Source organism: Palaemon carinicauda, chromosome 9 (genome assembly GCF_036898095.1).
Source record: "Palaemon carinicauda isolate YSFRI2023 chromosome 9, ASM3689809v2, whole genome shotgun sequence".
Taxonomy (NCBI): Eukaryota; Metazoa; Arthropoda; class Malacostraca; order Decapoda; family Palaemonidae; genus Palaemon; species Palaemon carinicauda.
The window spans coordinates 70,232,754-70,244,925 of NC_090733.1; the positions used below are offsets into that span (position 1 = coordinate 70,232,754).

The following is a 12,172-nucleotide window of genomic DNA, read 5'->3' on the forward strand; positions in this document are numbered from 1 at the left end:
TGCAAGTCCAGTCATGCAATCAAAATTGCCAGTGAAGGGAATCACGCTCTTAGGCTTAGGCAATCGTTGCTCTCCACAGAGTTTGAACTAATTTACCCGTAGTGGGGAAATACAGCCCTGTACGGGACAGGTAGCTTCCTTCGGTTCCTCCCTCAAAGACCTAGGACACCTAAAAGTGCAGATCTTCTCCTGATCTCAAAGACAGATCTCTTCCAGTGTGGCCCTCGACCAAAAGAGATGTACCCTATGGGCCTTTTAATGTCTCTTGCTTACGGTGAGAAACCAAGTAACATCCAATTTTGTTCTAGACAGCTTGAACCTCAGATTTCAACCCTCCTACTGGAAACCTGCCGCTTTGTAATCAAGACCGTAACACCAGTAATTACTTGAGGACATACCTCGAGGAAGATTATTACCTAGCCCCAAGGGTACAGCAAGTTTCGCCAACCCTGGATGGCCCAAGGGAGTGCATTAGACTCCCATTCCTGACTGAGACCCACTAGGTCATATACCTTTCATTGACTCCTCATTTTCACGCCAGTGATTATATTGAGGCCATACCTCAGGAAAACAATAAAAGAGCTAGCTCCTTAGGTTTAGCATACTTCGCTAGTCCTAGGAGGGTAAAAGGAGGTTGTAAGGATCTCGTTCGTGACTGCGGTATAGTTCCTATACCACTCATGGAATTCCTCTCCTTCTCCTCATAGAGGTGACTCAGAGCTCATAACATTTTAGGACAAAACCCGTCTATAACGTTTACAAGCAGCATCTTTGTGATACAGACCATGCCATTGGTAAGGTGAATGCGTTTCTGATATTCACCTTACCCTCCCTACAAGACATGACCCACAAAAGACCAGATATGGTTTCTTTATCATTCTTGTGTTGGTGACACAACAAGTGGTTTAAGAATACCTCAGGCTCCTTGTTGGATAAGTAGCAGATGGCTGAGAGCATTGGTTACCCAGGGTAAGGCTGGAAAAAATGAAAGTATGTCTGGCTCTTTTACATTCATCATCTTCCCCTTTTTGGGGGATCTGCACCATTGGTTCCTTTGCAAGCTGGCTTCAACCTCTGCAGGTAATAACCACTTCCCTTGTATAACCAAGTATAGTTTATTGTTTTATATTTTTACACGTCCCCAATGTCTCCTGCGAGGTAGGCTTTGGGAAACGTCTATTTCAGTGTAGGGTTCCTATTTAAACTAGGAACATTCTTACCTGGACATTCATATGATATCTCTCACAACTACTTTGGTTGCTCAGGCCGCTATCATACCCACTTGTATTGATAAGCGAGGTGGAAAAGTTTCCCTCGATTAAAGTCTAGTACTGTACTAGGTAAACCCGGGTCAATGACTAATCCAGTAGTCGAATTTACCACACTACTAAGAGTGAGTCATCTACATAAATAACGAAAGGTTTGTTAGTATGGCAACAAATGACCAATTCGGAGATAATTTGTATTTTTCCCTAACCAATACAAACCTGCAGTTATTTATATAAATTGGCCCACCATCACCTGTCCCCCAGTAAGTCCTGCCTGCAATAAAAAACTGACGTAGCTTTGGCAGTTGCCTGTTCTGTGACTGCAGCTTCTCCTCCTGTGTTATCTACCTCTTGCTGCAGTCTTGATCCTTTGCCTGGTTAGTGTATCTTGGCAGAAGTGTCGCCTTCTGTCTCTGTTTCCGGTCTTGTCAGCTTGAGTTCTTCTAGCACTGGTTGTGTGTTGTCAATGGGAAATCCCCTCTGCCGCCTTAGCTGCAGCCTTAGACTGGTCATCTGCTCCTTCCTATTCTTTTCCATATCTGAGGAACATTGTCCTCTGAAGTTGGTTAATTGGATCCCGCCTGGTTGTCAGGACATCCTTTGAATTTCTAACTCTTAGCTTCCTGGCCATCTTGTACGGCTCTCATCCGGGCTAAACCCCTTCTTTACACAAGTTAATGATAAGGAGCAGGTCTTGGCAGGTTCACTTATTTGGTGCCTTTCATTCCGGTTCCTCTCCCCCTGATTGTGGATCCTTCCCTATAGGGTTATCCACTCTTCCTGTTGATTTGAAAATGCCTATGTCGCGTTGTCGACAGGACTGGGGTGTTGAAAGGTCAGTTTTTATCTTGGCTACTAGAAATAAGTGGCGCCTTAACCCAACTACTGCAACTTGTTGCTGGCTTAGGCAGTATGATAAGTGAACTTGCCATCTTAGGTTGTCTAATAGACAGATGTTCCTTTGATGTGACCCTTTCCTTCATATTCCTATCACACTGTCATTGATAGTTTTTTAAATATCTCAAATAATTTCTGAACTGTTTGGCATGAATCTCCATTATTTTTTAGTCTTAAGCCATATTTTAGCTTGTAAGATAATTTAGGCTAGGGTTTATCTTAAGCATTATCTTATGTATAAATTTTTATAAGTATGCCTAATCTTAAGGAGAAAATTTTTCTAAAGATTTGTACTCATTGAAATTTTTTCTACTTTACAGGTTGCTGCGGAAATGAAGTCTTCAACAGTCGCCTGTACGGGGCGAGTCAAGTTGCCATGAGGCCAAAAAACTTGCCGGAAACATGCGGACTGTCATGTTTCCAAAGATTTTTTACAATCTTGGAACCTACAAACTGTCAGGTTTGCAAGGACCTCCTTCACATTGGCCTCCATGCCACTGACATCTCCTTGGATGAGCAAGAACGGAGTCGGAAGACGATCCGTTAATGGGTTAGAGGCTTCCAGAACACCTCTCAAGGAGGTGCCCTTATCTTCCTTCTATGGAACTGAAGGACCTACTCTTTCCTTAGGACGAAGTGACTGCTGTTTTTGAGCACCAATTACCAACAGTTCAACTCCCACCAGTACCAGTAGATCATGCAGATGATGAAGTTCGGGATGCTGTGTAGTCAGAGGGAGAGGATCCTGCTGACTACGGAAGCCTCTGAGGAGTCATTGGATGTACCTCGGGTGAGTACAGTGCCCAATAATTCTTTAGTTTGTTTCCTGATCCCTGCTGCTCAGGCTCCAGCTTATACCTCGACCCGTTCCAACGCTAAATAAACCTTTGTTTCCAGGGCAAATGGAAATATGAACGTTCTCAAGTGGACCTAATGGCGAGAATAGAAGCTCTACAAAAGGGACCTACTTCTAAGGCTCTCCCAGCTTCGAGCCTGCCTGAATGCACAATTAAGAACCCTTGGCATTAAGCTGAGCATATGGCCTAAAGTGAAAGGTACCTCCATGTTGGAGAGGGTTTGGGTTCCAAGCCAGTCTTGGAATTCTTCCCATCAATTAATGGTTATCCATACTGTTACGCAAGGCTTAACTCGAAAGGGTCCATTAAGGATGATACGATCCCTAAGAAAATAATCATCCTGGACCACACTAAGACTCAGTCTCTTTTGGTCAAGTGGCTAAAGATGGCTGAATTCACTAAATACCCAACTTTCTGCTTTTGGCAGGAAGCAGGTCACCTTTGTATTCCCCAAGGATACTGTCTTTACTTTCCCCTCTAAAAATAATGGCTCTAAAGAAAGCATTAGTGGAGGGTAGACCATTACCAGTGCTAGAGGAGTGCAAACTTGTCTCCCTAGCCCTTCCTTATGATTCGGACAGTTGGGTAAGAGGCTTCCAGAAGAGCTCTCGAAGAGGTATCCCTTATCTTCCATTCTCTGGAACTGAAGGACCTCCTCTTTGCCAAGGTAGAGGTGACCTCTGTGTTTGGTCACCAGTTACCCCCGGTTCAACTCCCGCTGGTACCAGCAGATCATGCAGATGATGAAGTTTGGAACCCTCTGCAAGTCATGAACCTAGACACCTACAACATGTCGACAACTTCTTCTGGGTCCTTATTTTGCCGATAAGGAGATTCCCACTCGCCAATAAGTTCCAGGGACCATTCAAGATTTAGGAGAAGATCAGTGACCTGACCAGTGTTATCGAAACACCAGGAAGAAGGAAAAGTCAAAGGAAAGTACACGTTAACCTACTGAAACCATACTTAGGTGAAAACGAACCGAAGCATCACAAGTGTGTACGGCGTAAATCATACCACCCATGTGAGACGACGATGGATATGAGGTAGGGGCGGTAAGCAAAATGAACAATTCTTCCATCATTCGGAACTTGGAAGAGAAATTAACTCATTTGAACCACGAGCAGTGAGAGGAATTAAGCTGATTAATTAGAAGATTCCCTGAAATTGTCTCGGATGTCCCCAAACGTACCAACCTGATAAAGCATGAGATACACCTTAAAACAACGACAAGACTATTCAAACAACGAGCTTATCGACTGTCGCCGGATCACCGAGAAGTCATGAGAAAAGAAGTCGACTACTTGTTACAAAACGGGTTAGCTGAACAAAGTTCTAGCCTGTACAGTTCTCATTGCTTGCTTGTGAAAAAACCAGACAGATCTTCCAGGCTGTGTACGGACTGTCGAAAGTTGAATTCGATCAGCGTGGCCAATAATTATCCATTCCCACTCATCAACCAACTACTCGACAATATCGGACAAGCGAGGTTCGTCTTCGAGATCGACTTATTAAAAGGCTATTATCAAATTCATTTGGATGACAATGCAAAATTGTGATCAGTTTTTGTAACTCCATTTGGGTTACAGTGAACCCTCGCTACTTCGCGGTTCGACCTTCGCGGTTCGACCATCGCGGATTCACCACTTCGCGGATTTTTTCCATAACCCATATATATACAGTAACATATATATATATATATATATATATATATATATGTATGCATGTATTTATGTATATATGTATGTATGTATATATGTAGGTATGTATATGTGTATACATATAAATATATATATATGTGTATATATATATATATATATATATATATATATATATATATATATATATATATATATATATATATATATACACACACACACACATATATATATATATATATATATATATATATATATATATATATATATCTAAAGTAGGAAGATGTGATGTAGTTCTAAGGGAATAGTATGGGAAATATGTCTGGGTAATAAGCAAAGCTCTACCTCCAGTTTGTTTCTTCATTATGATCAGCGATAAATGTAAACAAAACATTGGTTGCCATTTTTTAACGTGCTTTTTAGCGTGTTTAGGAAACGCATGATATAAAATTGCCTTTAATATTTGTGCCTGTTTTAGTTTAGGGTACTGTAGTACATGCATTAAGTGTTCTGTACATTAAAGGGTAGTTTGTTAACAGTACTACGTACAAGGGAAGGTTTTAAAAGTCTGAATATACATGTTGAATAAATAGGTAAATATGGTGTCACTACTTCGCGGATTTTCACCTATCGCGGCCGCGTCTGGAACCTATCTACCGCGATAAACGAGGGTTCACTGTATATCAATACAACGTCATGCCATTTGGTCTAATGAACGCAACCGCTATTTCTCACTGAGTGACGGATAACTTTCAAGGATCAATTGAGGGAATAGGCGTATATCTTGACGATATTGTGGTTTATTCATCGACCTGGGATGAACATCTCCTAATCCTGAAGAAGGTATTTCAAAAGCTGCGAGGAGCACACCTGACGATTAACCTGGAGAAGAGCGAAGATTTGAAGTAGGAAGAAGACTAGTCGCACTGGTTGCTGCTAATGTCGAAGGAATAAGGAAGGCTTCACCCCATGCAACGAGGAAGCAATTACAACGTTTTTTAGGGATGGAAGGATTCAACGTTTTTTTAGGGATGGCAGGATTCTACCGACATTTTTGCCTGAACTTTTTTGCTGTACAGTAATGCCTCACAACACGAAATTAATTCGTTCTGGAGTGGTTTTCGTAAAGTGATCTTTTCGTGTTGTGAGTCACATTTTACATGTAAATTGCCTAATTCGTTCCAAACACTACTAAACACTACATTATACCTTATAATAAAGCTACAGTATAACCACAATGAATACTGTACAGCTAAATACATTTGAACCATTCAATATAACTAAACTAATTGTTAATGCCTGTAAATTAAGTACAGTAGTTACTAGAACATAATATAATAATAAATGAAGAATAATACAATACATACAGTACAATACTGTACATATACAAAATATGCAGTACCATATAAACTATACTATTATAGTTACTCTACTATACACTACAGATACATTTTCTATTGTGTAAAACCATTCACTTCAACTTATTTCAATGGGAGACTATTTAATTCTCAGCCTGGCTGGCAGATCTCTTTTCTTAACATGAAACCTTTTTCGCAAAGTGAGTCATAAAAATATTCACATCTCGTTTCACAGAGTGAAGATTTCGTAAGCTGATTCTTTCGAGAAGAGAGGTATGACTGTAGTGGCTCCTTTGACGGATTTGACTAGCCTCAAGAAAAAATTTGTAAGGACCAGCGAGTGCCAGGAATCCCTTGACAGGATAAAGGCCCTATAAACTTCGAAAACGATACTGCAAGCACCTGTTTTCTACAAGAAATTCCTTATCCAAGTGGATGCGTTGGATAATGGGATTGGAGGTGTCTTACTGCAAGAAGACGAGCAAGGAATTCTTGACACTGTTTGTTTTACGTCGTCGAAGCTTAAGAAACAACAAGACTACTCAACAGTTGAAAAGGAACTACAACGCTAATCCCAGCGATATGAACATTTGAAGTCTACGTGAACAGACCACAGAATGAAGAGATTACGATGGACTCGGACCACAATTCTTTAACTTCTGTTAATATGATGAAGAATAATAATCAAAGGTTAGCTAGGTGCTCACTATGCTTGCAACCGTATTGTATTAATGTAAAGCATATATCAAGTAAAGATAACGTGGTTGCAGATTAATCATCTCGGGCTGAATCGATGTATTTAGGCCCGGAATAAATATTCTTTTTTTGGGGGGGAGCTATCTTACGAAGCTGGTCTGGTCTAGTGTAGAGTAAATATTTTATTCATGTATTTCATTTATGTATTTAAGAGGTATATAACCAGCTCATAAAATGAGTTCCTTTCTTATAGGTTTAAGTATTTTTATGTAAATTACGTAAGTCTTTCGTCGGTTATGTAATTGTATTTTTCATTCAAGTCAGTATATGTAAATTTACGTCATTTTCAAGAATTAACTTTTTATTTCACGTATTTTGTTACGAAGTCTTATGCAATCTCGAATAACTGTGCTGTCCGAAAAATACGAGGTATGAACGAGGGTTTATATAATTTCCTTATGTTTATACGAGGTATTGCGTCATGTTTGTGAGAGATTACGCAATTCTTATATTTTCCACGTGTTTCAAATGTTCTTGAAAATCCCAGAGTTAGTTTTATCTTTTTTTATTGTTCGAGGACGGATGTGGGAGGAGTTAGCTGAGAGAGAGTCACCATGCTCATGCGTTAGTATTCATCTGATACCTGACTTGTTGGGAACCTTATGCCGCTAGGCACTGCCCCAAGCTTCTAGACCCGCTGAGCTAGAAGGATCTACAATAATTAAGTCATTATATATACACTCCCAGGAATGCATAGCCGCAGAAGAGATTCAGCCTGTCCCAATGAAAGAGCCAACATCCTCTCTCTCTCAAGTGCGTGCCCTCTCCAAAGTGAGCAACTTTTCACCCAAGATACATCGTGTGTGGTATGTTCAGACGTTAATGGAACTTTGAATGTGATTTCAAATGTATTGTGTTATTTTACGTGCTGGTTTAATGTAAAATTTGTAACTGGCTCTGTAAGATTTAGGTGAAATCAGTGAAGTGTATTTATTCATAATGCTATCTGTTCGATTACCACATGTGATCCGCAAAACACGTAAGTTTATCAGTTACTTCTATGTAAATTTCAATAAGAATTTAATCATTAGAGTGCTGAGGGTTAACTATTTTCATTAATTATCAAGATTACATATTTGTGTAAAATTTAATTTCCAGTGAAACAAGTAATTATATAATTTTCAGAGTAATATTCTCTTGTCTTAGTCTAAGGTTTTGTTCATATTTAATATTTCGAGTCAAGTAATCATATAATTTTCAGAGTGTAATATTTTCTTGTATTAGTCTAACGTTTCGTTCAGATTTAATATTTCGAGTGATTCATTTTGGTAATAATTTTCTGTATCAATGTTGTAAATTTTCATAGAATATATTTATTTTTGTAAGTGTGTATTATTTCGATCACTACTATTTCTTACAGAGCTCTCTCGTATCCCTGTTTAAGAATCAAAGTAAGAGGTTATTTTGAATAGTTCTTAATATTAATTACAGTTTGTTTTGAGTGTACATAAGAGACCTTTATATATTCAGTGTTTTTATATATTGCCATCTGGGAGTTATATAATTTTCTCAGAGCTTGGGTATTATTCAAGTGTAACAGATTTCTGTAAAAACAAACAGGTGAGTTTAAACTTTGGAGGTTATATAACTTGCCAGCCATAATATATAATATATTTTGTGCCCAGAACTTGTGCCCAGAACCCGGACCATAATATATATTTTAGGTGCCTACACCAGGGACCATAATATAGATTTTTTGGTGCCCAGACCTGGGACCAAAATAATATTTAAATACATACAAATAAGTGCTCTCCAATCTAGATGGAAAGCAAAAACATGAAGATTTTGTTTTTAAACATTTTGTGAATATTTTGCTAGCAGTGTTTAGGAAAAGTTAGGAAACATTTAGCCCAAAAGGCCGGAGATGGTGCTGAACATAAAAACCTCATAATCCTATTCAAGAGAGTTTAGTAGGAAGAGAATAAACATTATTTATATTTACTGTAATTTTATGAAAACATTTTGCATCAGTAATGCACTACTCGATTAATGAGACTTGAGGGCACATGTTATTCTTCTATGTAATAAAGTGACGATGAAAACATTTAGAACGTTGATACTAGTGATAGAAATTGGACCTAAAGATTTGCAAATCATCAACAGGAAGAAAAGAAACAATTAAATTACAGTTTATCACTACTTACCGATATCAAGTCCAATGACCAACTCTTTCTGCATACTACGACATCCTGAAAGGTTTAGTAGATCCTCAATCCACAATAAGTAATTGAAACGTAAAGGTAATGTTGGTACCAAACGCCCTTCAGGTATCCTAACCTACAAACATACATGAAAAATCAATAAAGTAATTCCAAATATATAAGCTTTTTTTTTTAATATAGTATTTTGTAGTACAGTACTAACAAATACCTTAATGCATAACATTCATAATGTTTTGCAATTCTCACTTTCTACTCATTACTTTCCTAATGATACAAACCTTGAGCTCTTTATAAGGAATATGCTTTCAAAGAGCCAAAAACTAGCCCTAAGACTTTTCGGGAGGTATAATTATCCACCGCTATTTAGCGGGAAGGGGGAGGGAGTAAGGGTAAGATTAACTACCGGACTCACACACACACCTGTGCTATACTGCCACTTTTGATTACATGCAAAACTTGCAGGGGGTAGGTGATGGCAGGACAAATCTGTATAAAGGTCTCAAGGTTTGTATCGTTAGGAAAAATACAAATTATCTCCAAATTCTTAATTTTTCCAACAATATACAATAATACCTCTAGATATGAAATTAATTCGTTCCAAAGTGGCTTTTGTATCATGATTTTTTTTTGTATAATGAGGGCAATTTTCCATGTATATTACCTAATTCATTCCAAGACCTACAAAACACCACATTAAATTTTATAAAAACAAATATATATAGTACCGTACGTATTGTACTTTACTAGTGTTACGCCTATCGTAGAGAGGTACGTTTTTTATCATTCATAACCAAACTGTTTTCTTCAACTCCCGCATATTTTTGACAGTAACTAATTCATTGTTCAGCAATACAATTGATATTCATTGGTGATACGTTAATAAGTAACCTACCTTTTTCTTTTTACACATTAGTTTTCTTAAGCTATTTTATTGTAATACAAGCAAGATTCATCGATGCTAATATATATATATATATATATATATATATATATATATATATTATATATATATATATATATATATATATATATTTATATATATATATATATATATATATATATATATATATATATGTATGTATGTATGTACTTGGTAAAATTAATAAACTTTAATATTTCCATAAATATATTCTAACTATCATTTACTTACTGAAATGAAAGAAAAATATATAGCTGTTTTGATAAGCGTAGTAGCATTGTGAGTCCGTAAATACTGTACATACACAGTATAGTACTATTAATTGTTTTATAATTTAAAAATGTACTTATTGATTCAAAATTAATTCTAAATAAATAATCACGAAATTAAAAGCTATTTTATTGTAATACAAACAAGATTCATTGATGCTAGTATATATGTGTACTTTGTAGAAAGAATAAACTTTAATATTTCCCTAAAAATATTTTAACTATCATTTATTTACTGAAATGAAAGTAAACTATATCACTAATGTTTTGATAAGCGTAGTAGCAATGTGTGTAAGTACATACTATACATACACACAGTATAGTATGGAAAGGGCTGCTTAGACACCTTTGTAGGTCCTGAGGACCTAGAAGCTTAAGGGTGAGAAGAGGAAGATGCTTGCAAATTACGAGATGCCTGGGAAGGTCTACCATAGGGCCTTGATGTCATGGCCCCATGGAGGAGAGAATCGTTTGACGACTTCCTACATCATTCAGCAGCCATCTCTATCTCCTCTGGGACAGAGAGAAGAACCTTCAAGGGTGGAGTTCCTCAACCCAGAGACTTCCACTTTCGGCACTTGTTTCTGGTACTTCCTGATGGCGGTATCCCTTTTCTTGCATATAGCATTCGCCCACAAGTTGACGTGGTGCGACAGGAACTCAGGAGTTCGCGTACCTGACAACAGGGAAGACTACAAAGTCTTCCTGGCCGACTCCTCCGAAGATCGTGGGAGCGAACCATGAAGCCCAAGGATCCTAGCCATAGATCAAACCATAAAGCAGCCTGCAAGGCGTACTTTGCGCCTCTCTCTATGTTAAGGAGCTCAACTGCTGAGAGGGAGGCCGCCAGAGAGGAGAGGGTTTAAGTCGGAAGACCCTTTGTTAGGGACTCCACTGAAGGGTCGAGGGACATGGTGGAATGAGGTTCCCCTTCAACCTCATAGTATTTCCTTTGTAAGACAAAAAGGAAGTGGAAGAAACCAGGAGGAGGAACATGCCCTCAAGGAAATAGAAGTTTCGGCTATCTGAGCGATAGCCTTCCTTTTGACGGCTGTCAAGCCTTTAGACCAGGGCAAAGCCGCACTGGTCTTGGATGGCCCCTAGGTCTCGAATATTTCATCGAGAAAGATGTCTTTACTCTCCTGGGTGGCGGAATCAGGAGTAGACAGCCTATTAATGGCTCTCATACAAGAGAAGACCTGCCAAAAGGAGTGCTCCGACTCACGTCTATTGCTCAGAATGGAAGTTCGGACTAGCTGCCTTTGAAAGATTGTCATCATCGGTATCCAAGGGGTCATCCACCATACAACCTGGGGTAGGTCAGGGGCGTCAACAGTGTTGCTTAAGGGACCTGCCACAGGGGACCTCCTCTGTGCCTCAGCCATACGAGCTTCCCTTGCCGCAGCATTCTTGGGTTTCGTCTTGGTGTCTTTCGACTCCCTACGCACAGGACGTTCCTCCGCTGTCTTAGGAGGAGGAACTTGCGAAGTTTTTGAGGCACCAGACAAAGCTTTGCCAGCGGGAGCCGAAGGCTTATCCTCAGGAGGAGATAAAGAAATTGGATGCTGTTCTGAGGCACTACCTCAATATCAAGAGGATTGACAGGATGAACAGTTATCTCCCTGGATGAGCCTATGTCCGTACTTGTCCTAGGGTGTATGATGTCGGCGTAAGGTGGTGTTACGCCTCTCATCCTTCTCTTCTGCCTCTTGGTCATGGTTTCCCTTGACTACACGGGGGTAAAGGATAGGTTGGCCACATAAGATTCAGAAGATTGAGTACCCTCGGCATGCAATCGGGATGAAGGTGATCTGCGTGCCTTGTCCGACGTTTATTTCCTTCTAGGGTCTAGACTCCCAACGGATGAACTCAACGAGGATTCCAAAGGAATCCTAGGGGTCGCTCTGACTGGAGCAGTCAAAGGTTGTGGCCGTGGAGGAGCCACACTAAAAGACTTCTGCAGGGAGGAGAGAAAAGTGCTCACCCATGCAGGCAGTTCAGATCCTCTGGGTAAGTCATGGACTTTCC

At 39.1% G+C, this 12,172-nt stretch overlaps 1 protein-coding gene across 1 annotated transcript in view; it reads right to left on the reverse strand.

Annotated features, from left to right (window-relative positions):
- Nucleotides 1-12,172, reverse strand: part of LOC137646990 (RNA N6-adenosine-methyltransferase mettl16) — a 570,608-nt gene that overhangs the window by 358,728 nt on the left and 199,708 nt on the right. Inside the window, exon 3 of the mRNA XM_068380072.1 lies at nt 8,939-9,071. Within this exon, the coding sequence (XP_068236173.1) occupies nt 8,939-9,071 (133 nt within the window). The remainder of the gene's footprint in view (nt 1-8,938; nt 9,072-12,172) is intronic.